Here is a 23,219-nt window from a genome sequence, read left to right as displayed (position 1 = left end):
AATTTCATAGGCTACTCCTTTAATTAGGGGTAGAGACATTTGTGATTCTAGATAGTGTGAAATTAAATAGGGAAAGATACAATATGTCTAGTATTTGTTATTGTTCCTTATGTTAACATTGTTTAAGTAAGACCGATTAAGTAAGTTGCATCATCATATGCTATAATGTTTTAAAAGCATATTTATGGAACATGTGCTGGAGTGGACACAAACTGTTAAACAGAAAACTTGGTGTTTAAGTTTTAGCTCTAGGCTACAGTATATCGATAGGATTTTCAAATTGTATGTGGACATTTTGGCTACTTATTGGTTTGATGCTGAAGTATTTCCTCTGCTAAATAGGTTCAACCAGGTCAGCTGTATTTCTGAACTTACGTTTGACAGAAACTTGGATCATATTTCAAATAATTCCTTTGAAATTATGACAATTCGCCAGGTGGATAAGCCAGTTTGTGATTGGTCCCTGCAAATTTGTAACGGAAGCAGGAGAGATAAATATGCTGGTTTCCAGCCTGAGCTGCAAAATACAACCGCTGGCAGAGCGGGTTGGGTTTACCCAGTCTAATAATTCTCGGCCTTCCTCTATATCACAATTGTAACATATTACAGATGATGACCTTAGCTGAACACACAATATACCCTGCCTCCACACACACACACACACACACACACACACACACACACACACACACACACACACACACACACACACACACACACACAGGTACACCCCCCTTCCCCACACACCCCATTACTCTGATGTTACCCCCTCCCCCCTCTCTCTCTCTCTCTCTCACACACACAAACACACACACACACACACACACATACACACACACACACACACACACACACACACACACACACACACACACACACACACACACACACACACACACACACACACACACACACACACACACAGTTAATATTACTATTTGATCTGTTTAGTTGAGCTGGCTCTTGAGCACAAGGTTTCTGAAGAACAGTGGCTGCAATTTGCAGCAAGGTCATATTTTCACATGCAAATTGGGTTTCTGGCAAACATTTGCGGTTAACTTTTAGCAATGTTGCAGCAAATTTGCAGCAATGTCATATGCAAATTAGGTTTGTCACCAGAAATTTGCTGGACGTTTGCCATCATTGGCAAAGTGGTGGCAAATCACTGGCTAACATATTTGGCAAACTTCTTATTGTTGACAGAACAATAGAGGCCAACTTCTAACATACAGGTATCCAACATAATCACTGATGCAGAGGGACATATGTAATGTCAAGTGCTTACCCCGATCATGAGCCTAGCCTAGTAATATGACTTTATTTTGATATTTTTTGGTCAAATATGTACACTAGGCCTATATGTTACAGTTTTTTCCAATCGTTTACACACAATTTTGAAAACAGGGCTCTTTTTGTCAAAACATATCACACAAACACCACACCCAATCAGCAGAACATAACAGATTGTTAGCAAAATGGAATATTTCTGTCAAAACAATAAACACACTGATAAAACCTTATACTGTTCTCATATCACTAACACATTCTTTGAATGATTCTACACTGTGTCCATCTTATACACACTAACACAATAAATTCAAAACACATCTGTAAAAACCCTCTTCCAATATATGGATCTTATTCAGACATATTGTTTGAGAGCATTAGGATAATTTAGAAATATTTTGATGAACCCTCATCAAGCAATGCACAAAACTGATGCTGCAGGCAATATTTCTTTCTTCCACTGTACCATATGTTCAGTTACAGTGACAAGTCAATCAACAGAAAATGGCAAAATTATAGTTCTTGCTACTGTAAAGTGTAGAAAAATAAAAATCTGTACACAAACAAAAAGTACTGTACACTTACAGTCACTGAAGAAAAACTAAAGCAACAATACAAACAAGTAACAACAATACATAATACTCTAATCATCTCTCTGTCTAGCTGGATCAGGCCATAAGAATTCACCACATCACAGGCTATGGGTGCCTCTCATTTGGGCTTTTATACATCCTCCCTCGCTCCTCTGGCCTCGATCCTCACTGATCGACATAAAGAATGATGGGGCGAAAACAATGGGATAGTCTATCCAGTGTTAGTTATAGATCAGTGGGAACGCCCCTCGAGGATCGAGCATAACACACCTGAGTGCTGCGTTTTCAATTTTGCACATGTGTGCTTACACACCTGGGGGATGTGATTATTCAATTTGTTCATTAGTGTGGTCATTGGCAAGTACCTAACAATCTTTATCTGTGTCTAAGGTGTGAAAATGTGTTTTACGTTTTGACATTCACTGTGTGTAATGTTTCGCAAAAAGTGTGAAGCTGAATTTGTGCTTACTGTTGTACTACTCTGTGCAGGCGTTTTGCTTCTTAAGTGTTAAGTATTGTTAACTGTCTGTTAATCTTAAGTTTAGTGTGTAAACGATTGGAAAAAACTGTAACGTGTAACTTCCTGTTATTCCTCTGACAGCTTCTCCTGGATATGCAAGAGAAAGTCTTTGGCCTTAAGAAGATGCTTGTCAGATTTTTTGAGCACATCTGGCCACAGCATATATTCATCTAAATGCTGGAAATCCTTGGTGCCCATATTGTTGCTCTGTGGCATTTCGCTGGCTATGGTGACAATCTCTCAAGTGGATAGACTGCGTACTTTTGTCTGTGGAATCTTCATCCCTCAATACCACTATCCCTTCGCAGTGCCACTCACCTTTGTACAGGTAACAACTCTTTTCACTAACCAGAAGTACATGATATCACTAATGGCACTGGCAATTGACTCCTGTCCTTAATGGAGTAGCAATAGAACATTATTGATGAATTATTCACCCAAGAGTTACAAATATCTCCACTTTCGACTCATTTACTTATTCCCATTTTTATTTATAATGTTATGATTGTTATGGTTATCCTCATGCCTTATGATTTGTATATTGATATGCCTTATAGTATTTGTTTATTTTCATTGGGCTGTTGATTTAATTAGCATTGCTCATTATTATGCTTTGTTATTGCAATTCTTCTTAATGTAGTCTCACTAATGTCTAAACCATAACCATTATGCAGGTTTACTTTGATCCCAAACTCACACTTGCTTACAGCTGAAGATTTTATTGCTCTGCTGCTGGCAGTTTATGTAAGGGATAACGGCCGACGAGGTGACCGGTTTGATGGAAATAATGGCTAGGTGGAGGTCTAGAACTCCGGCGACGTGTGAAGCACCCCATCAGCCAATCAGGGAAGAGAATTCCATTGTTGAGGGAGATAAGTCCTATATATTCTTTAGACTTTAGTCGGGTCAGACTATGAGCATTAGATAATAGGCTACCAGTTGGTTGCTAGTTCCTCATAAATATTCAAAATTGGCAAATTGTGAGATAGTGCTTTCTTTATAGTGTGCTAAAATGTGTATCTATACAACCAGTTAAGTTACTTTTTTATATTTGCATAATAACCTTCGAGGTATGACAAAGTATTTGGAATACTGTTGAACTTGCAAGATTGTGTTGTCTTAAATTCAACTTAAATATGTTTGCAAAGCAAATTGTTTTGTTTATCACAAAGAAATATCAAGACATTTGGCAGTTATTAAACCCTAGAGATTCTATAAAAGGCATTTTCTAACAAAGACAAGACTTTTATGAACACCAGTTGACAGATATAGACACAGATTCAGTTAGTGTAGTGTCACATAAAGCATGTTTGTTCATCAGCAGCATTGATGATGGCCTGCATGACTAGTTGCATGACCTGTCAGCTGGACCCTCTTCCAACTAGCCTGGTTAAGAGCTGCCTGCCATCTATTGCTCCGACCAACAGACCAACGCTGAAAAAAACTGGATTGGATTCTAACAACCTCAACTACAGGCCTATATTTAACTTGCCCTTTCTCTCTAAAGTGCTTGAGAAAATAGTGTCGACTCAACTCCAGGATCACCTGAAGGAAAATGATCTCTTTGAGCCATTCCAATCTGGATTTCGTCCTATGCACAGTACTGAAGCGGCCATGATTAAGATTACTAATGATCTCCTCTGTGCAGCTGATGATGGACTTATTTCCATTCTGATTCTCCTTGATCTCAGTGCAGCCTTTGATACCATCTCTCATCATGTTCTACTGGAACTTTTAGCTAATATCGGAGTGCGTGGCAGTGCTCACCAGTGGTTCACCTCCTATCTCTCTGGAAGGACACAGTGCGTACAAATGCTGAGCTGCAAGTCTAGGGTGCCCCAGCCCCCAGGGATCTGTGTTAGGCCCTCTGTTGTTCATCATCTACCTTCTTCCACTTGGCACTATTCTCAGGCAACATGGTGTTCAATTCCACTGCTATGCTGATGACACCCAGCTCTACTTTTCAGTGAAACCTACTGCCACTCTTCCGCCAGCTGCACTTACTGCCTGCCTCCGTGACATCAACGTGTGGATGACGCAAAATTACCTGATGCTGAATAGCAGTAAGACTGAGCTGCTACTGGTTGGCTCCAAATCAGCTCTGGCTAAGATGGAACCTTTCACCATCTGTGTAGATGGCAGCACCATCCCTTGCTCCAAACAGGTCAAGAGCCTTGGTGTCATACTGGACGATACCATCTCATTCAGTTCACACATAAACAATTTATCAAGAAATGCCTTTTTCCATCTAAGGAACATTGTACGGCTCCGCCCAGCACTCACCCAGCAGAGTGCAGAAGTCCTAGTCAATGCGTATGTGACTTTCCGCCTTGACTACTGTAATTCAATCTTGTCTGGAATCCCAAATAAGCTACTTCACCGCCCACCATATAACACCATTGCTCCTGCAGTTGCACTGGCTTCCAGTTGCCTACAGAATCAATTTCAAGGTCCTGCTCCTGGCATACAAGTCCCTAAACAACAATGCCCCAACAGTACCTACCTCACTGACCTCCTGGAAGTGTACACTCCTGTCTGCCCTCTGAGATCCTCCTCAGCAGGCCTGCTACGTGTCCCTGATGTGAACCTCTGCACCCTGGGAGAGAGGGCTTTCAGCTACATCGCCCCCAAGCTATGGAATTCACTACCAGACTACATCATACACTCTGACTCAATTACTGACTTTAAAAGTAGACTGAAAACGTATTTCTTCAAGAAAGCTTATGGACTGACTGACAGACTGACTTGACTTTTCTTTTTTATTTCTATGTGATGATTTTACAACCCTGTAAAGTGACCTTGGGTGTCATGAAAGGCGCTTTAAATGAAATGTATTATTATTATTATTATTATTGCATGCAAACCCATGAACAGGTGTAACTGTACAGAATGCCCGCCTAGGTCCTGATCATCACCCTGCCATGGCTGGCCCTGCATGGAGTGGGCCTGATCTCTCTGCAACCGTACTCCCGTGGACTCGGGGAGCACATGTTGGTGCCCGCTGTGTGTGGCAGTGCCCAGGCCGTGCTGGAGCTCTGGGCGAAGGCCAGTGCCCACTCTGGACTTTACCCTCTCTTCACATGCCTGCTGCCTGTCCTTAGTGTGGTATGGAGTCACGTCCTGTCGCTGACGGCCAGACCCTCTCTCTACACGTCATTTTTACTGGCAGGGGTCTCTCTCGGTGCCATCACTGTAAAAGGTATGGAGTTCTACCCTCTAATTGAGAAATAAACACATCCTAAATGACATCCTGTGTGTATGTACAGTACACCACACTGATTGTGATGCTTTTGTCTGCCTCCCAGTTGCAAAAGGTGTATATTTAGTGGAGACAATGGAGTGGGTGTACTCGCCTCTTAGTGTAATCCTACACAGCCTCTCCTTCGCCTGGATGGCCAAAGTTGCAGAAGCTGAACAGAACCACTTGACCGTGTTCGACTGCCACTATTCCCTGGTGGTAACGCGCAGCATGGTGCTGGGCTTCCTGTGCCTGCTGCACCCGGATAGCCCCAGGGCCCTGGTAGAGGGAAACTGGCAGTGTCTGCTCTTCCTGGGCTACCTATTGGCCATCATCTTGCTTGGAGCTCTACAGCACCTCCTAGTGGACATGACTGCACTGTACTTCTCCCCTCAAGCGGCGTCCCTGCTTTATGCTGCCCGAGACTTGGCTCGTACCTTTTACAGTCTGTTGTAAAAGGATATAGGACAAACGCAATGTTTACGATTATGGAACTTTTATCTAACAATGCACAGCAAAAGGACCAAAGCTAAAAAAAAAAGATTGATTTCTTAACAAAGAGAGTGTTGAAATACTGTCAATACTTGGTGAATGTTGACGAATCAATCCGACAGGTGTACTGAGCTGACGTTTTTCTGAAGAATTGGTCAGTGGTGACGTACACTGGTCATTGCTACCTCACTACCAGACACTTCTCATATCTCTGAATGTTACACTCCAATCACATTGATGACTTTTTTCAGACATCTCTTTAAAATGGCACAAACACAAAACGCACGACATCTGGGAAGGAGTCATAAGCTTTTGACTTGTGTCATACACAAAGCACTTTCAAAAGGGTGTAACTGCATTTAGAGATAGACTAAGCCATTTTCACATACTGGATTCTGAGTGCTTTCGCTGGCAGAAAGCAGTTAGAACTCCGAGCCTGATGCCTAAGCTAGAACAGTATATACTGAGACGGACTACTGCAGGTTATGATAAGTAGATATGAAGTCTAACGGGCAGGTACAGACAGAATTCGTGAGGTGTTTAAACATATCAAATACAATTTGAAAAAATGTTTGACATTTTGCAACAGGTATTAATAGTGCTATTGACCATTATCTGTTTTCGCTTAATGATTTAGCCAATTCGGCTCTAGCCAGAGATAACACAAGGTTAGCACAAGTTCAAACAGTGTTTCAAAGGAATGCTCCGATAGATAACACAGACTACAGCAGAAAAGAAAAAAATTCATTGCAAAAATAATTTATTTATTGTACTTGTAAGACTATACAGAAAACAGTAAGATCCTAATTGTAGTGGTTCTGGTTCACAAACATTTAAGTATCAATGTACCGAAATAAATTATGTTATGTGAAATAAAACAGTACCACTCTGACTTATTTGTCACAATTTGTTCTTCATTTTCTTAAAAGGGAAGCACGGTGTTCATTCTGAGAAACATGATGAATGCATCATGAAGCAGACGTGCTTTTGTCCTAGATCTGGTGTTTGCTTTGTTCGCTCAGCAGTCATGTGTAAGTGCTTGGTTACATCGAGTGCTTTCTGCCGAGAGACGTGGAGAACACATCTGTTGGTTGACTTTGGGAGATCACTGTAACATTTGAGCAAGTCATCCAAAGTCATCAGGATCGGTCTGAATTTGCTGGGAGATGGATGCCCAAGCTCTGCAGCAGGTTAGATGCAGGCCCTGCTAGGCCTTCCTGTGAAGCCAGGGACTCTAGTAAATTGGTGACCAGGTTAAGGTCCACATCCAGAGGTTGAATCTCATCTTCTTGTTCAGTGCTGGGATGAGCGTTGCCGCTTTCAGATGGATTTGCTTCCTAATGATACGGGGAAAGGAATACAGACTTAGAGTGGTACTACAATTTAATATAAATTGAAATGTCACTATTCAAGAAATGCACATAATGTTGATCCCTTTAGCATAACGTTTACATTGTGCGTATCAGTTCATTTACAGAAATGAGGAGAAATTAGGAGTACTCACCTTTTCAGACTGCATGAAACTCTTTCCGATGTTTGTGCCTCCGAGTTCTTGGTCCATTTGGTCCATGTAGCTCTTCAGACTGTTAAGGGCTTCAGCACCAGACTGCTTTGGAGGACCAGAGAAGCCATTCATCTCCTCCCCCTCCTCCTCCTCGTCCTCCTCCTCCTCCTCATCATCATCCTCCAAATCATCCGAGTCCAATTCATCATCCTTGGCTCCTGGTTGAGTGAATGGAGAGTATTTTAAATCAAAGGTTCAAAATCGTTCTCATTTGGCCGTGGGCTTAAACCGATGACCATGCACCTACACTACTGTTGCATCATCTCTGCAACACCAGCACATAAAAGTCAATGCCTTTGTAGTATCTCAACGATTAGCTGGTGAGTTGGCTTCCCTCATGATACTAGAAGACATGCTTTCTCAACCTTCCAAACTATTCCTGCCCATAGACTTTAAACTCAGCAACAGCATGATCAATAAATAACTGGAAGAGGTTCACCGAAGCTTGTTTATGGCATGCTCTATGGCGTGTTCATCTGATAAGGAGGTTAACCCCCTGACTATTTACACCTACCCAGGAGCCTGTCCAGAGCGCTCGTCACAGAGTCCGCATCAAAGCAAAAGGGGTCATTGGACTGAGACCTAAAAAAAGACAATAAAACATAATTGATTTTATAGTTCTTATCTTCTCATTAGAAATCCATCAAAGTAAAAACATACTTCTACAGCACTCTAGGAAATGAATACAAAATACTTGTGTAGTCACAGTGTTACTGTTACTTGCTAGATAGTTTGAATGGTATTATGTGATGCAATATAGTAATGCTTTCTAATGTTAGTCTCCGAGACTTACCAGGGTAGTTCTGCTCCCTCATATGAGGACATGGTATTGATGAAGTTCTTCATCCCCTGGGTGACTGCAACTAGGCTGTAGCTGGCCTCCTGCTCTTCCTCTCCCTCAGCTGACCCTCTCTCTCCGGGCTGGGTTCTGCTCATACCGCTGGGCACGCCACGGCCAGCTCTCTCCTGTAGGATCTGCTCCAGGTCCTGAGGGGTGAGCTCGAGCCAGCTGTCACCTAGGAGTCAGGGGTAAAGACTCATAGTCAGTGGCAATATCCACCATAGCATTAATTGTGGGATGGTGCAGTGCACTAGTATCAATTAAAAAAAATATATAGGTAGTTGATGCCCTAGAAGGAATTTGACCCTTGACCTCACGACCTTGAGCACTTGATGACCTTATGAATGTGTGTCAAAGTCCCTGAGTATGTGTAGGAGAAAACTGTGAGTGTGGATGTAGCAAAGGGAGAGAGTGGTCAAACTCTGGAGAAATAAACATTATCTTGGATTATGATCAATCCCTTTGCCCTACATTCAGCGATGTAAGTTACGAACCCGTCTTTCTAACATTCACAACAATACAATTGAAAAATGTCTTTTCCAGCTAAATAAATAAATAAATAGACAAACAACTCTGATCGTGACCTGTCTCTGTCTCAGCTAAGCATAGGCGGCCTGTTCTCAACGGCAGACTGCTTCTTTCATCAACCAACACAATTATTTTGTCACTGACCACGCCCCTTTAGGAGGCAGGAAGTAGTTCCATTTTGTTCCATTGACCTTCTTTAACCCCATGACGCTGATACAGTAAGTTCATCAAGTCCCTCCCTTTACTGAGTAAGATGGGAAGTTAGATGGAAATCTATCGCCGTGCTTAGGAGATATCACCACTGCCCCTGTCCTGTCACACCCATGATCAGATGACAGGGAAACAGGATCCACCCCATAACAGGTAGAGGCATGCTTTGATCGGCGTCTTCATTGTGGCAATAACAGAAGGAGGACACATAGTTCTAGTCTATTCAAGTCAGCCTCGAGACATCGTTGTGTAATTGGCTCATTATATTGACACAGCTGCATGATGGTACTGCACTGTAAACAATAGATCACTGTCCAACAATAACCATATGATGTAGCTCAGCAGTTTGTTTATGGAATGAATAAATCACTGCAACAGCATTTTGATGTCATGGGAACACCATCATGTTAATTTATGAACTCCAAAAGCTGGAGATAATTGCCCATAACAATGTATGCGTGTAGGCATCATGGCTGGCACTGATTGTGCGTCAGTTTAGCACATTGCTGGGTCATTCCACCTCAATTCAACAAATGCCTTCTGCTTGACCATCTCAGATTTCCTTCAAACTTTTACCACCTAAAGAGTAACCATTTAAACTGACCTAGCCAAAATATTAGATTGGTATACCTAATACATCCAGAGAAAAAAATGTTTGAACATGGTAGCCCCCTCCTGATTTTTGGCACATTGGCGCCCTCATCTAAATCTGCAGCAAAGTTCAGATGTCATTATCTTAAAAAGTGTTCAAGCTAAAGACTTCAAATTGACTGTGAATAATGATTGCTACCTATAGATTCCACATATTCATCCGTAAGCCGTATGTGTTGATACTGACTGTGTTTCAATCTTGTGAAATCAGAAGAAAAATTGCAGATTTTTTTCAAACCCCCACATTGGGTGCCCCATTACACAATTTATGAACAAAATGTTTGGCAAATGGTTATGTCTCTCTACAGAAGTGTTTAAGCTGTCTTTGAAAAAGTAATTAAGAGGTGTCTATATTGCTTTTTTGTTGGAAGTATTGTAACACAAAACTGAAAAATAATCAATTTGGATGATATTGTATCTCCCCATTACAGAGGTATGACAAGCTGTACCAATGAATTGAACACATCTCCAGAAAGAGTATAAAATGGGCTTTCAGACTGTGAAATTTCAAGATGGTATTATGGCTGCAGCTATTTAAATTTTATTTTTTAAATATTGGTCTATCACAACAATAAGCGTTGTTTTTTTGTGCTTTTATTTCATGATTTCATAATCCTTGTCTTATTCCTAAGTATCAGATGCAGTGTTTCCCACAGAATTTAATTCCATTTGTGGTGGTAGTGTGTTTGTGCGCAAATTTTAAACAAATTTGCGCAACGTACTTATGATGCTAACTGGATTTAATTGCGATTTAGCGTCATTGTCGTCAACAACAACAATCCTTGCTGGATTTTTTAAAATGTATTCTTTAAACGGGCATGCATGTTTGTTGAGGGACAGAGAGGCTGCACAAAGGTGTGCATAGCTCTGCAATGAAAGGAGTTCATCTAGTTTAAGTAGTACAACATGAAATCATTGTGTGGTGGTCAGTGTTGATATTGTGGTGGGCCGCAACAAATAAGTCAATGTATGGGAAACACTGAGATGTTTATGACTCATACTGTTAAACATTTCTTTTTTCATTTACTTGCTGGGTGATGAGCTAATAAAATATTTCCTGTATTTCCTAAATAAATTGCTGCTGTCACTATTTAATGCCACTAGATGTCACTATTTAGTGATATCAGCAATGTGTTGTTAGTAGACCAATATTTAAAAATTACCATCTTGAAATTTCACAGTCTGAAAGCCCATTCCATACTCTTTCTGGAGATGTGTTCAATTCATTGGTATAGCTTGTCATACCTCTGTAATGGGGAGATACAATATCATCCAAATTGATTATTTTTCAGTTTTGTGTTACAATACTTCCAACAAAAAAGCAATATAGACACCTCTTAATTACTTTTTCAAATTGTGTAATGGGGCACCCAATGTGGGGGTGTGAAAGAAATCTGCCATTTTTCTTCTGATTTCACAAGATTGAAACACAGTCAGTGTCAACACATACGGCTTACGAATGAATATGTGGAATCTATAGGTAGCAATCATTATTCACAGAAAATTTGAAGTCTTTAGCTTTTTGAGATAATGACATCTGAACTTTGCTGCAGATTTAGATGAGGGCGCCAATGTGCCAAAAATCAGAAGGGGGATACCATGTTCAAAAATGTTTTTCTCTGGATGTATTAGGTATACCAATCTAATATTTTGGCTAGGTCCGTTTAAATGGTTACCCTTTAGATGGTAAAAGTTTGAAGCAAATCTGAGATGGTCAAGCAGAAATTTTCTCTAAAATCCGTTGAATTGAGGTGGAATGACCCTGCTTCAAAATTAATCCACTTGATACGTTTAAAATAAAGTCAGGCAATTTGAACTTGCAGTACTGACTGTCTTGAGGTGGCAGGTGTTCCTCTTGTTTTTTGAGGTCTTCCAGATCGTAAGGGAAGCTCTGAAGGATCTGCAGTACCTCCTCGCCTGGAGACTTAACACATGAGCTTCACAGACCACAAATAAACAGGAAAAATAATGAATATATGGGAACATGCCAAACACATTCACATTCAAACTCAAACACATACACACAGAGCAGACACACAAAAAAAGACTTCAATTACCTCGGTGTGCTCAGGAATGACTGTTTGAAGACATTTTCTGCTGATGCCATCAGTTCTTTGTAGCGTTTAGAACCCTCTAGTTCCCCCTGAGAAAGACACACCACACACAGATCATATGAAGGGGTTAGTAAGAACCATTAGTAAGAGCAAAACATACAGTAGCTTTTGCATTTGAGTATGATCGTTTTGACTCACTCTGAAGTACTCGTTCCTTTTGAGGCTCTCCAGGAAGCTTTTCCACTGTGGGTTACAGCTGACTGGGGCATCTGGTTCAGAGGACGGCGCTCTACACTTGGAGCACAGGATCTCAAACCCGTGGGCCTGAAATATGCGACACATCCCAAAATCACACATCAGTGGAACAGCATTCTTTTTGTTTTAAGTAAATTTTTTTGAACTTTTTTATGCCCTTAATCAGACAGGACAGTGTAGAGTGACAGGAAGCGAGTAGGAAAGAGAGTAGGGGTGGGATCCGGGGGGGGGGGGGGGGGGGCGGGAATCGAACCCAGGTCGCCAGTGTGCGGTGCAGGTGCCCCAGCCAGTCGCACCATGACTGGTGCCATCAGTGGAACAGCATTCTACACTCACTTGCGCTTCTAGAGACAGACTCACCAGCTTCATGCCCAGCTCGTGGGCTTGGTAATGGGGGTGGGTGCCAGGGGGAAGGCAGAAGCCACTTCGGCGGTCCGGCTTAAAAGTCTGCTGCCGGAGCTGCGCATACAGACATCGTGTGAAAGTCACCTGGACAGCAAGGATGAGGAGGGGATCAAGGGACAGAAGCAAAAAGAGAGAAGGAATATTTATTATTTTCTGATCTGATTCAACACTCTAATGCCTTTCAAAGATGACACATAATTAAGCATTTCATGCTCATGTAAAGCTTGAAATGCAAAAGTTGCCTAAACGCCAGCTTGGAGATCAGAATCCAGATGTCTTTAAGTTGTGCTCATACGTTTGTATACCCTAGAAGATTTTGTAAAGAATTGTACATATTTTGGAAAATGTTACTGATCATCCAGAAAACCTATTTAGGGATAGTGGTCAGGTGAAGCCATTTATTTTCACATAATTGTGAAATAAATGATAACTGAAATTGCATTATATTGACCAAATGTCACAACCATAAAGGCCGTTTTGAGAGGAGTCTACAAGAAAGTGCACCATCCCTAACTGTGATGCATGGCGGTGGATCTCGGATGTTCTAGGGGTGTGTGAACTACAAAGACACAGGGAATTCAGTCAAAATGGATGACAAGATGAATGCAGTATGTTATCAGAAGGACAATTTGCCTTTATCGGCCCAAAATCTTTGGATGGGACGGACATGGTGTTTCCATCATGACCATGATCTGAAGCACAAGGCCAAGTTCAACCTTCAGTGGCTACAGCAGAAACAAATGGCCTTCACACTCAGTCTCCTGACCTAAACATCATATAGCCACTTTGGGGAGATCTACAACATCCAGTTGATGCCAGACAACGACTGAATTTTCGAGACCTCCCCAAATCAATAACTCTGCCAGCAGTGATTGATGCCAACAGTCCAGTTACTGTAGGTACAGTTTTAGGATATTCAAGTCTTTCGAGGACAATAGGGACATGCCATGGAGCAACAAAAGGCGCTAGTGCTACAGTATGTGATGTGTTTACCGAGGTAAGGATCCTTGTCTCAGGTGGAAAGGTCCGGAAGGTGCGGCAGGCTTGGAGGTCCACCGGGTCTCGTAAGTAGAATGCAGCCACAGCAGGGGCAAGCAGGTCGGGTCTTTGGGAAAGCACAGCGACAACCCCAGCTGGCACGAAACAGTGGGCGTGATGAAGATCCATGTGAATCTTATCAGGGTAACTGGATGTGCAAAAGTAGGTTTACTACCACGTAAAACATCAAAACAGATGCAATAAAACTGTCCCTATTCAAGCAACTCATTTAAACATGATGGGACTGTTACATGAGGAACTGTTCACAAAACAAACTTCCACATCCATTCTTCCACATTATGTATGCAAATACAATACATTATTAATGTTGAGCCAATATTTGAGGTCTCCACAACAAATGCACAGATATTAAGGATAAACGGCAGGTGGTATCATTTTCAGAGGCCTAAATAGGGTATGTGGTGGGGTAGCTACTGTAGTAGGAACACAGAAATCTATGAGGGAATAGCTCGATGTATAAACCACTTGGTGTACAAAGTTATCTAGAGGGTCATGTCTATGGTCATACATACAAGATCTTGGCAAAATACAAAGCAACTCGACAACGACCAATGATGTGAGGTTACATAAGGTTGTCTGAACAATACCAAGGGGAATGTGTGCGCCATCACTGTACAGAAAGGTTATTGTCAAAGAATGAGTCTCTCACCTGTTTAATCTCTTCCCAAGAACTGAGCGGATCTTAGAACTGGCTAAGCAGGCTTCACCATCAGAGGACAGGAGCGCAAGAGCTTGGCTTAAGGTAGGCACCCCATCTCTGGACAATCCCACTTCACCAGACTTTGACGGGCAAGGTATGATATGCAACTGGCCCTTACAGAGGAACACCTGAAAGATAACCCCGTTAAGGATGAGCAGTCAGTCAGCCTTCAAATTCACACAACACATAGAAGCAAAATCTCAACTGTTGGAATACAGCCACTGCACTTTTTCATATAAATCCAAATTGTATTATATTGTCTTGTATTGTCATTCATATTATCCAAATTGTTCTCTGTAGAATCATAAGTTCCATATAATTTAATTTGGAGTGGGGAAAATAAAAGTGCTTTTCTCAAAAAAAAAAAAAAAAAAAACAAATATGCACTATATTGCCAAAAGTATTGGGTCACTTGCCTTGACTATGAACTTAAGTGACATCCCATTCCTAATCCATAGGGTTTAATACGACGCCAGTCTACTCTTTACAGCTATAACAGCTGGGAAGGCTTTCCACAAGGTTTAGGAGTGTGTTCATGGGAATTTTCAACCATTCTTCCTGAAGTGCATTTGTGAGGCCACACACTGATGTTGGACAAGGAGACTGGCTCTCAGTTTCCACTCATTCATCCCAAAGGTGTTCTGTTGGTTCATCCACACCAAACTCGGTCATCTATGTCGTTGTAGACCTTGTTTTGTGCAATGGTGCACAGTCATGTTGGAACAGGAAGTGCCCATCCCCAAACTATTCCCACAAAGTTGAGAGCATGAAATTGTCCAAGAATTCTTGGTTAATTCTGAATCATTCTGAGTTCCTTTCACTGGAACTAAGGGGCCAAGTCCAGCTCAGGGATGGCCCCTCCCTTTTCCAACATGACTGTGCACCAGTGCACAAAGTGCACTGTTCTAGCTGCAAAGAGTGGACCGGCGTCATATTAAACCCTATGAATTGAATTGGATATCACTTAAGTTCGTATGCAAGTCGAGTCCAACACTTTTGGCAATATAGTGTATATACGACCCAAAAACATGACAGTCAGCATGACGATCAAGGATGTGAAGTCCTCACCCTATTTTCACTGTTCTCTGGGTTCAACCACTTCGGTAAGTAGTCCGCTGCTTCGATCAGAAGAAACTCCCCGTCATTATCTCCCACCTTGGCCGCCAGACCTGGAAAGGTCTTTGTGATTTGCTGAAGCAGGTATACGATGAACCACTCATCTTCCACATTATCACCAAACTCTGTGCAGCCTCCAATATGCGCTGGTACAGAACCTAGGCATGACAATGATGGGACACATTGAGTGAAAATGAACTTGGATAATGACTACATATTAAAAGCATATTTTTTTCACTTAATGTTAACCTTGAAGGAAACATGAAGGATAAACTATGTTTCTATTCTAGGGCTGCACGATTTGGGATATGACAGATTGCGATATGATCTTTGAAAGTAAATTAATAGATGCAATTATAAATTACAAATGTATCAACCAGAAGTTAGAAATGTAACAAAGTTAACTTTGCAGGAATATTTGTAGCTTTTGCAATTAGGTAATTGCGTATAGGCTAAGGCTATAGGTTCATACTGTGATAACCATTGCGATAATTGTGCAGCCCTAATTACAACCTATGCATGGAATGCATGTTACCAATTTCAGAAACGTTACCTGTTTCGGGGTGAAATGTCAGACTGAACGGCTGGTTTTGCCATATATATTGCACTAAAAGATTGGCAAACCCGGTCAAGATTTGTTCTTTTAAATCCAGTAACTTCCTTTCGTTGGCTTGGGGATCTGTCAAATTAGGCTGGATAAGAAATAAGGAATACTGCACTGCATCCTCAGGAACTTTTTTGCCTCTCAGTAGTGGATCAGTGGCCATGATCACTTACTGTGAAACTAAACGAACACACACAAATTGTCAAACAATCTGGATGTACACAACTACTGCGGATTACTTTAGTTAGCAATAGTTTCGGAAATGCTGGGCATACCAGCTAACGTTAACTTTGTAGCACAGATGTGACAGCACGTATGATTCTCTGAATATGAGTTAACTGCTAGCATGCTAGCATCAACGTTTGTTATAATAGGTACCAAACACCAATTTCACGCATCAATTCAAATCTCCATTGAACTAAGACTCCTTTGCTTGAGCAGCATTTTGTTTGCAATTGCTCTACAAATACATTAAAGACGACATTTAGATAAAGGCCTCAATAAACGTTGATGAGACGAAAAACTATGGACTAGATGTATCGCAAACAAACACGTGAAACCGTAGCGGCATATTAACTTCCGGGCTTTCCACATTTTCAAAATAAAAGGCGTAATGGCCAAGTGGTTGTGAGCGTCATGAATCCAAACTAATCGGATGGGGACTTTTAATGAGAAGAGAATCGCACGTCTGACTCGCGGAGTGATGTTCCTGTCGTGATTACGTCTCATTTGCGTCTGCCCCGTGGCGTTCCCATGTTTGTATGGTTCTCTCCCGACTTTCACCACTATTAACGTTACACAGTGATGGCTATGATTGAGATAGGACCCTTTGTACCAAGGTAGGCAAACACTGCATTTAGTAGTGTAATACATGGCGTAATAAATTGTGTGTTATACTAGAATATTATGGACCTTTTTTCACACTCATAAGACTCGCTGAATAACTGTTATCACTAACGTTGGCTTTGAAGGTGCTTGGTCAGTCATTTTTCGCCGTGTTTAACCCTCTAGCTTGCTAACGTATGGTCAGCTGTTTGCCTTTTGAAGTAACTTATTTGTCTCCCGGACAAAATTAGAAAGCCCGTATTAAACCAACATTTAAATGAGTGCACATGTAGCGTTAACATTACTACCGTTTACCTGTAATTAGCATGGTATCGAACTAAATTACTGTATGTGGGAGCCAGGAAGATAGCTAAATGGCTAACTTACAGGTTGCGTTATTAGACACTTGCAGATTTTGATGAGTGTGATTACTTTAATCAAAGTCTTTTTATATAATATAAGTGTCTCTGCTTTAATGTTCCCGATGATGTTTCCTTGCCGAGGAAAACTTTTCGGAAGCAGCTAGCTATTTATCGAATTAATCATATCGAATCTAACTCTGTTTACTCCATAATACCTCTCAAAGCTAGTCATTTGCGATCGAGTTCCTAACGTTAGTTTCAGAACATTGCTTGCATAACATGTTTCAATATCCTTCAGTTAATTCACTTTGAGTGACAGAACTTTTGCGCTGAATCAGATATTTGAATTAAGATAAACAGACCATGCAGTTTATGAAGTTGAACTAATTCTATACGCCTAATTTACGTTTTAGATTCTTTTGTGTTCTACGACCAGACATACACCTCCAGATCAGGTTTCTGTTTCAGTTGCACTTAAGTGGGTGTAACGAAGTAAAGCACATACTTTATTTTAACTGTGTAAGTCTTTTCCCCCACAACAGCCAGCGAGTCCATCTGCTTTTGCTAAAGAATAGAGGACAGATAATTATATGCCTTAACCAGAGTGAACTGATGCAGGCGTGTTTTCATGACCCTACTATACTAGTCTTGCATTTTACCCAGTTGTTCCTGAAGCCCATTGGTGGTGAATGAAGTGCTTGTCCTTTTTCCCCTCCAAATGCAGTTCTTATTTCCATAAGGGCTGTGAGAGGAAGTCCCGTTGTTTGATTAGGAAGTGCTAGCCGAGAAGAGCGCCACTCTGTCCCGGCCAGAGGAAGTGGAGTTTTCACACCAGAGGAGGATGATGTTGATATATTGCCACCGGTGAGGCCTTGCCCTGCACTCTCTCACCATGCCTAGACGGGGACTGCCACTGCAGGGCAGGGCACGCTGGCTCCTCCTGGGCATCTTCCTGCTGCTGGTGCTGTTACTGTTTGCCTACCTGCTGGAGTGCACGCCGCCCGCCGACGCCAGCCTGGCCATGCCAGGTCTGGGGGCCGAGCCGTACGGCCGGGAGTACTACCAAGCCATGCTGCAGGAGCAGGAGGAGCGTCACGTCAGCCGCGCCAACAGCCTGAAGCGGCAGATCGCCCAGCTCAAGCAGGAGCTGCAGGAGATGAACGAGAAGCTCAAGGCTCTGCAGGAGCGCAAGGAGGCCCCGGCGGCCGGAGGCCTGGGCCTGGCCGGCGACAAAGACCAGGAGCCCGGAGACCTGCTGGAGTACCTGCACGCGCAGATCGACAAGGCCGAGGTGAGCACGGGGGCGAGGCTGCCCAGCGAGTACGCCCTGGTGCCCTTTGAGAGCTTCACCGCCACCAAGGTGTTCCAGCTGGAGATGGGCCTCACGCGGCACCCCGAGGAGAAGCCCGTGAGGAAGGACCGGCGCGACGAGCTGGTGGAGGTGATCGAAGCGGGCCTGGATGTCATCAACAATCCGGACGAGGAGGACGGTCAAGAGGATGATGTGCCCATGCAGAGACAAATGTACACTGAGGGCCATTTCATTGAAGGTACAGTATGCCTCGTTCAGTGTCAGCACAGCTCGTGGGTTTGTACGGCACCTTGCAATCCTTGAAAGTCGGTGGATTTGAAAAAAAAAGTCTTAAAAGGGTCTTTGGTCACTAGGTCTAAGCTGACTGTGGATTTATATAGTTGTGCATCAATAGCAATTGGAGCTCTTTCTCTATATATTTTAAGATAAGCTGTCTGCATGTGTCTCCTGCTGTCTGTGCATTTTTGTGTGATTGGCCACCTGCCTCAAGACACATGTCACATGCATGTCTGGCTTGGTGATTCAAATGATGTAGGTCAAACAGTGGCAAGCAAATAGTAGTTTGGGTCCTGGAATTTGAGGGAATTGAAAGAATGTGTGGGAACCCTAACAATGTCTATCAAGAGTTGGTAAATGAGTAAACCTGCTTCAATCAATACCAAGTTAATATTTTCTTACGGTACTGCATTTCAGTAAAAGTTAAATATTTGAGATGTAGATACCACACCAAACAAATAGTACTTATTTGTGTAGAATTTGTTTTAAAGATATGATGGTTTTCATCTCTGATGTCCTCTTGATGTTGAGAATCTTAATGTAGGATTAGCACATATATTCATTATGTGTACTAGTGTAGACTCTGTAGATTATAGATAGATAGATGTGACTAATTGGCCAAAATTAATCTTCTCTTAATGTTTGTCCTCTACAGGGCTGTACAGGACTGAGCGAGACAAAGGCACTCTCTACGAACTCTTCTTTGCTAAAGAAAATTCGAATGAATTCCGCCACGTCACTCTCTTCCGTCCATTTGGGCCGCTAATGAAGGTGCGGAGTGTGTCTGTGGAGACCACCCATACCATCATCAACCTCATAGTGCCTCTCTCAGGCAGGACTGACACTTTCACTCAGTTCCTCCACAACTTCAGGTGAGGCTCTGGAAAGGTCTTAGGGTGTGGTGGGGTACAGTAGGGTTATAACTTCTGTGTCTGATATTTTTCTGCCATATTCATTTTTCTGCCATGCCTGTTATTGTATTATAAAAGCAGGATATGGTGTTCCCCATTATGGTTGGAATCTGAAAACATGTGGTTTACTTAAGATCAGTTCTTGTTTGAACTTCAGAACAACAAAATAATTTTCAGCATGCAATAGAATTTCATGGCCTCAGACTCATGGTCGACTGAAACCGCATCATCAAATTCTTTTGGTCTCTGCCCTCTGTTGTTTTGGTTGGTGTTCTGTCTGAATTGTTTCCTTGAGTCTTGAATGAAGAAGGGTGGATGTCTCTTCGGCTAGACTTTCTTGCGTCATCTAAATGGGCAAGACTGGCGTGGCTGCATGTTTGGGGATCTCGTAATTGAACACTGTTAGATAATGACAGCACTATGATCTGCAGCACCACAACATGTTCTCAGTGTTGGGGCAGAGTCTGTGTTGACATCAACTACTGGGGCGTGTCATTGCATCATGTTTTTTTCAGGGATTTAGCAGAGACTTCTGTGAATCATGGAAAGATGTTTTCCCCTGGAGGCCATTTTATTTCACTACTAAAGGATTATTTTGTTGTGATGCATAATATGACTTTAGTGTAGCATAAGGTTGATGCGATTTATTGATTTATCTGTTTCATTCTTCCAGAGAAGTATGCATACAGCAAGACAAGCGAGTCTATCTTACTGTGGTGTACTTTGGGCAGAAAGGACTGCAGGATGTTAAGATTTCTCTTCAAAGAATGTCAAGGTCTGTATTAATAATAATAATAATAATAATAATCTCAGAAGAAGTTCCACTAAATCCTTTCATATATTTCTCCTCAAGCTAATTGAATTATTTCGAAGGGGAAGTATAAAAACTTGTAGTAATAATAATTCAAGAGTGTGTGATGGTAAAGTTGCCTTTTCATCTTCCAGAGAGGAGAATTTTACTGACTACACCTTGATCCCTGTGGATGAGGAGTTTTCCCGCGGCCGTGGCCTTGACATTGGTGCTCACGCCTGGAAGAGGAGCTCTGATGTTCTCATGTTCTTCTGTGATGTGGACATCTACTTTACCCTGGAATTCCTCAACTCCTGCCGCCTTAATGCCGCCCCCAGTAGGTGTTTACAGACTACGAGCACAGATTAGAAGTTTAAAGGGATTTAGTTGGTTGCTTTGTGTTTCCCGTAAGCCGAGCAACATTCCAGTTGATGGTTTGTGGATAATCCCTGCATGCTTTTTGATTTTTCTTTTTCTTTTTTTTTTCTTCAGATAAGAAGGTCTTCTATCCAGTGGTATTTAGCCTCTACAATCCTGCAATCGTCTATGGGAATCTTGAGCTGGCTCCTCCCATTGAACACCAGTTGGTAAGGCACTACTAGCATTTAAACTTCACCAGTATGGCAGTGTAGCTCTATTGCAAGTTGTTATCAACCTTAAATGAGCAATTCACAGGATACAAGAGGTACATTAATAATGTCTCTTTTACAGATTCATAAAAAAGACACAGGATTTTGGAGAGATTTTGGTTTTGGTATGACTTGCCAATACCGATCTGACTTTTTAGACATTGGTAAGTGATGTCACTACTTCTCGTAATCATTTTGATTGGAGTTCAAATGGAATAGATTGGAATTTTAGAATTGAAACAATAATCTTGTTTCGTGACAGGTGGTTTTGATCTGGAGGTGAAAGGCTGGGGCGTGGAGGATGTCCACCTGTACAGAAAATACCTGCGGAGCGACACCATCGTGATGCGGACACCCGTCTCCAGTCTTTTCCACCTGTGGCATGAGAAGCAGTGCGCAGACGAGCTCACCCCGGAGCAGTACCGCATGTGCATCCAGTCCAAGGCCATGAACGAGGCCTCCCACCCCCACCTGGGAATGCTGGTTTTCCGGGAGGAGATTGAGAACCACCTCCGGAAGCAGGCCTACAAGACTCAGATCAAAGCAGAGGAGTAAGGACCAGCCTTTGCACACGTAGGATTTAATCTAAACCTAAACCTAAACCTAGACCTAACCACTGGATACTAGGACTAGGACTACTGTTTTGAAGGTTTTGGTAAGGGGTAAATGGTTACTGCAAGGAGTAGCCAATCCTCAGAAACAACAGGTCTGTGAAGACCTGTACTTGACTGAAGAAACTTCCAAGGAATCGGTGGCAGTGCCTGTATGATTATCTCGAATCTCCAGTTCTGGAGTTCAGCTGTCTCAGAGATGCTGTCTGAATGGCAAAATGCTTTTATGAAGGTCAGTCCAGCCCCTCGTTGCCTTGGGGGATTTAGCAGGTTATGGTTACATAGACTCTCAAGAGAGGACTTTTTAACTTGAATGAATGATATTGAGTCACATTTCCTGCCTTAGAGGTCAATACAGAAGTTTCAATATGTTTACTGTCTGTATATCTGGTTTTAACAATTGTTTATAGAGCCATATTTCCTTTTTTTGTTTTCTAACTGCGCTGTGATGGAGATAAAGGGATCATTGTTGAAGCAGTCATTTCACAAAGGGACAATCAGTTACTGAGAATGAAGTTTACGGATTCGATGCTACAGTAATGCTACTGCAGATGAACTGTATGTGTGGATCAGATGTCCTTGACATTTCTTGAAATGCTACAAAAGCATGGGCTTGGTCATATTTTGATGTTAAGTTGATCATTTTTGTTAATATTTAAAATGGCACATTTGAAGAAAACAAACAAACAAAAAATAACCTTAGTGCTTTGAAAAGGACATGACAATTCACAACCATCAGCTGTCAAAGCTTTTTTCGTTTGTTTGTTATAAGTTGTGTAAGACCACTTCAGCCACCGACACTGGTGTAACTGGGTGTAAGCGGATGATGTGCCTCAAAGTTTGATATGAGGACTGAGCGGATGGCCTGTTCAAGATGTTGTGTATATAAAGATAAGTCCGAACACGAGCAGGAAAAGAAGCCTGGACAGCTGCATGCTCAAAGTCTCATTTCTTGTCCTTTTTGATAACATGAATAAAATCTTAACCCAAACCCAACGTCTTTCAGAAATAGCTCGTTTTTTTTTTTTTTTTTTCATTCAGTATAGATTCTACCTGCAATGATCACTCTGTTGCTACGGTGCCTTGTGCCTTCATTCATCATAATATTGTTATAATATTACTTGACACTAAAGTGGTAGCTCAATAAAGCTGTCATGTAACTGTTCCTGTTATGATCTGCATCCTTTGGTCTGCTGCTACCGCAGGACAGAAGTTTGTGTATTCCAATCCAATTCTGATGCCATCTGGGGGACATGTGGAGTAGGACTGGAACAAAAGCCTTTTGTTTACATAAACGCCATCCCTTATTTGCCCTCTGGAAGTGGGAGTACTTTGGAAGTTTATATGTGAACAAGATTATAATAGTAATGTCTTTATTGCTGTTTA

At 41.9% G+C, this 23,219-nt stretch overlaps 3 protein-coding genes across 3 annotated transcripts in view; 2 read left to right on the top strand and 1 right to left on the bottom strand.

Annotated features, from left to right (window-relative positions):
- Nucleotides 1-6,738, top strand: part of si:ch211-248a14.8 (uncharacterized) — a 7,253-nt gene extending 515 nt beyond the window's left edge. Inside the window, exons 3-5 of the mRNA XM_062520106.1 lie at nt 2,482-2,728; nt 5,302-5,599; nt 5,706-6,738. Of these exons, the coding sequence (XP_062376090.1) occupies nt 2,482-2,728; nt 5,302-5,599; nt 5,706-6,094 (934 nt within the window). The 3' untranslated portion in view covers nt 6,095-6,738. The remainder of the gene's footprint in view (nt 1-2,481; nt 2,729-5,301; nt 5,600-5,705) is intronic.
- Nucleotides 6,739-6,873: 135 nt separating this feature from the next.
- On the bottom strand, nt 6,874-16,707 carry ecd (ecdysoneless homolog (Drosophila)). The gene is made up of 13 exons (XM_062520105.1): nt 16,393-16,707; nt 16,067-16,297; nt 15,466-15,671; nt 14,347-14,525; nt 13,632-13,824; nt 12,594-12,722; nt 12,177-12,302; nt 11,982-12,067; nt 11,755-11,861; nt 8,488-8,710; nt 8,209-8,276; nt 7,635-7,852; nt 6,874-7,467 (listed from the first exon to the last, which is right to left on the bottom strand). Exons 2-13 carry the CDS (start codon nt 16,278-16,280, stop codon nt 7,270-7,272), a joined length of 1,947 nt encoding a protein of 648 aa, XP_062376089.1. The 5' UTR covers nt 16,281-16,297; nt 16,393-16,707; the 3' UTR covers nt 6,874-7,269.
- Nucleotides 16,708-16,818: 111 nt separating this feature from the next.
- On the top strand, nt 16,819-22,829 carry csgalnact2 (chondroitin sulfate N-acetylgalactosaminyltransferase 2). Its single transcript, XM_062520103.1, has 8 exons — nt 16,819-16,956; nt 18,029-18,854; nt 19,548-19,764; nt 20,477-20,578; nt 20,749-20,930; nt 21,086-21,180; nt 21,305-21,386; nt 21,485-22,829. Exons 2-8 carry the CDS (start codon nt 18,197-18,199, stop codon nt 21,775-21,777), a joined length of 1,629 nt encoding a protein of 542 aa, XP_062376087.1. The 5' UTR covers nt 16,819-16,956; nt 18,029-18,196; the 3' UTR covers nt 21,778-22,829.
- Nucleotides 22,830-23,219: the final 390 nt, after the last annotated feature.

The sequence above is a fragment of the Sardina pilchardus genome, chromosome 18 (genome assembly GCF_963854185.1).
Source record: "Sardina pilchardus chromosome 18, fSarPil1.1, whole genome shotgun sequence".
In the NCBI taxonomy this organism is placed as follows: Eukaryota; Metazoa; Chordata; class Actinopteri; order Clupeiformes; family Clupeidae; genus Sardina; species Sardina pilchardus.
The sequence above is the reverse complement of the archived record's forward strand: the minus strand, read 5'-3'. Positions and strand labels throughout refer to the sequence as shown.